Below are 2791 nucleotides of genomic sequence, written 5' to 3'. Positions count from 1 at the left end.
GTCACTTTGGTTAGGAGTTTGGGGTGCAGCAGAGGATTGATTGATGTTTGGAGACTGGATGAACCTAAAACATGTCGTGTAAATGTAAAACTCATGTGTAACATTGTCATGCTTAAAAAGAACAGAAACAGTACTGTACCAACCAACCTGTTTCTACAGCGATCTGTCAAAAAAAGGGAAAGAAATGCATACTGTAATCCCTTTAAATCACCAGAATGTATAAACCCTTCAGTCTAATATAAATATGTGGTAGTCTCACCTCTTATCCTTGTGTGGCAGCATATACAGCACAACAACACGGGAACAGTGAGTAAACTTCCAAAAACAAGTCCAATGATGAAAGGCACAAGAAACGAGTGGCTTTCACATCTGAAACCTTAAATTATAAAATATAAAACAACATAAACAATGGAATAACATTTTGGATGTAGAGAGCACAAACTCTGAGTGGTCAGTGACAGAAAAGCATAGATTACAGCTAAAGTCAGACTAAAATGAAGAAGTCAAACTACATGTATCTTTTAAAGACAAGAAATGTGATAAATACTACTGAGTAAGAGTAAGTTGGTAAATTAAAGAAATATGAACATAAATCCAAGCAGGATGTCCTTAAAACTCCCTGAAAAGTCTTCAGTTAATCCAAATTGCTGCAGCAAGAGCAGCAATCTAAGGACTAGATTACTGACAGGGACTGGAAAGAGAGAACAAATGTCTCCTGTTTTGGCTTCCCTTCATTGGCTTCCTGTTAAATTCAGAATTGAATTCAAAATCTTGCTCCTCACATACAAGGTCTTAAATAATCAGGCCCCATCTTATCTTAAGGTCCTTATAGTACCATATCATTCCATTAGAGCGGATCGCCCCATGCGTGGGGCTGGATGGCGCTAATGCGTCAACGAGCTAACTGCGCTAACGCGTTGACGCCGTGCACCCCCACGCACGGGGCTAGATGCTAGATGTTTCTTACTGTTAAAAAGGAGTTTTTCCTTCTCACATTTGCTGAAGCACTTGCTCATAAAGGGTCATATGATTATTGGGTTTTCCTCTGTTTTCTTTGTATTATTGTATCGTCTTTACCTTACAATATGAAGCACCTTGTGGCAACTGTTGTTGTGATTTGATGCTGTATAAATAAAACTGAATTTTAATTTTTACAATTTTTTTGAAAATATATAAAATGATTTATTAAATTAGGAATTTATATTAGATGCCTGAGTTAGCTTTTGTTGCTTGATATTTTTCATGGCTGGGCAAAAATTTTCACAAGCAGGAGGTTGAGGAAATACAGTAGCATGCAAGGACCTGGAGCCACACATATGAAACATGCTGCAGAGACAACCATCATTGGCTTTGAGGTATGAACCCTGAGTTGGTTAATGTGTTTCACCACACCAGATGGTCATAGCATGGTTTTGTGTGCGTACACCATGCCAAAGTAAATAAATAAATAAAAGCTGTGAGATGCCAAATTGACTCCAAACCCACAGGTAGCAGGACCTATATCCCTTCTTTTGACCAAGTAGTTTAAGATATGGGACAAAAATAATGAATGAATCGATAGCAAAGAAAATTTTGTCAGCTGTTAATTTGATGTTAATTATGGATTTCATTTGTTTTATATCTGAACAAAATACAACACTTACCATTTGTCTCAATTGTGACTGAAACACTGTCCTCTGTGAAGAAAACTGGGTCTCCTCTTCCTCCTCTGCAGTAATAGATGCCTCCTTCTGCGACACTGAAAGTGTGGGATGATGTTCCGTTTGTTATTCTCTGGGCTGCAGAAGACTCTGAGGTACGTCTGAACCAGTAATATCTCCATCTTGCAGAGTCGTTCACAGAGCAGTTCAGGGTCACGCTGCCCCCCAGTGAGGCCCGAGGTTTTTCAGTTTGTGCTGGTCAGTTTGGAAAACACAAGTAAAGCATTAAGGTAGAAAAAAGATGGTTACTTTATTACATCTTAATAGAAAAGAATGCCAATAGTGTTAATTATTATACATGTAATCCATAACATCGATGCAGGACATGAAAATCTCATAAATGCAAATTTTATTCACAGTATAAGACAGAAAACCTATCAAAATGTTTAAAGTGATAACATGTACAATTTAAATAAAAATATTTGCTAATTACTTATCCTTATCGAGGTCATAGGGGGGCTGAATTTCTATCCCAGCTACCACAAGGCAAGATGCAAGGTACACCATGGAGATGTCGCCAGGCTGATGCCCTGGAGACAGACCTGGGGAGGGTGCACAAGTTGAGCACCTACTTGCTGGGCCTTAGCACATGGGGCCCAGCTGGGCGCAGCCCAAAAAAAGGACATGGGACCACTCGCCTGTAGACCTGCCATCCACAGGAGGCAGGCAAAAGGGCGACTGCAGTGTGTGCTTGGTGGCAGTCAATGGCATAAACCGTGGCAGACGGTTTATGCCATTGCACCAAACCAGAGATGGTTTGTTCTCTGCACCTTCAGGTTGGGGAAAGGGTCCTGACTGTGATCTGCAGTTATGCACTGAACAACAGTACCTGCCCTTGTTGAAATCCATGGGTGGCTTGCTTAAGAGTGCTCCACCTGAGGACTCTGTCGTCTACTGGGAGACTTCAACACTCACGTGGGAAACTACACTGAGACCTGGAGGGGTTTGATTGGGAACAATGGCCTGCCTGACCTGAACCTGAGTGGTGTACTGTTACTTACTTTGACAGCATTCTAAAGGGAGACTGCGGACATTGAGTCTGAATGGACCATTTTAAGCACCTCCATTGCTGAGGCTGCTGCACTGAGCTC

General features: G+C 41.1%; 1 protein-coding gene across 1 annotated transcript; it reads right to left on the bottom strand.

The window, feature by feature from the left end:
- Positions 1-2014, bottom strand: LOC121813944 (the record flags this gene model as incomplete). The annotated part of the gene is given in 5 exon segments (XM_042217919.1): positions 1-64; positions 148-163; positions 260-376; positions 1644-1895; positions 1999-2014. Coding segments are annotated over 5 exon segments (465 nt in total), but the record flags the coding sequence as incomplete, so codon positions are not given.
- Positions 2015-2791: the final 777 nt, after the last annotated feature.

Source organism: Haplochromis burtoni, unplaced genomic scaffold, assembly GCF_018398535.1.
Source record: "Haplochromis burtoni strain Fernald_Lab_line unplaced genomic scaffold, NCSU_Asbu1 Contig_3738, whole genome shotgun sequence".
In the NCBI taxonomy this organism is placed as follows: Eukaryota; Metazoa; Chordata; class Actinopteri; order Cichliformes; family Cichlidae; genus Haplochromis; species Haplochromis burtoni.
Note: the sequence above shows the minus strand (reverse complement) of the source record. Positions and strands in the feature narration are given on the sequence as shown.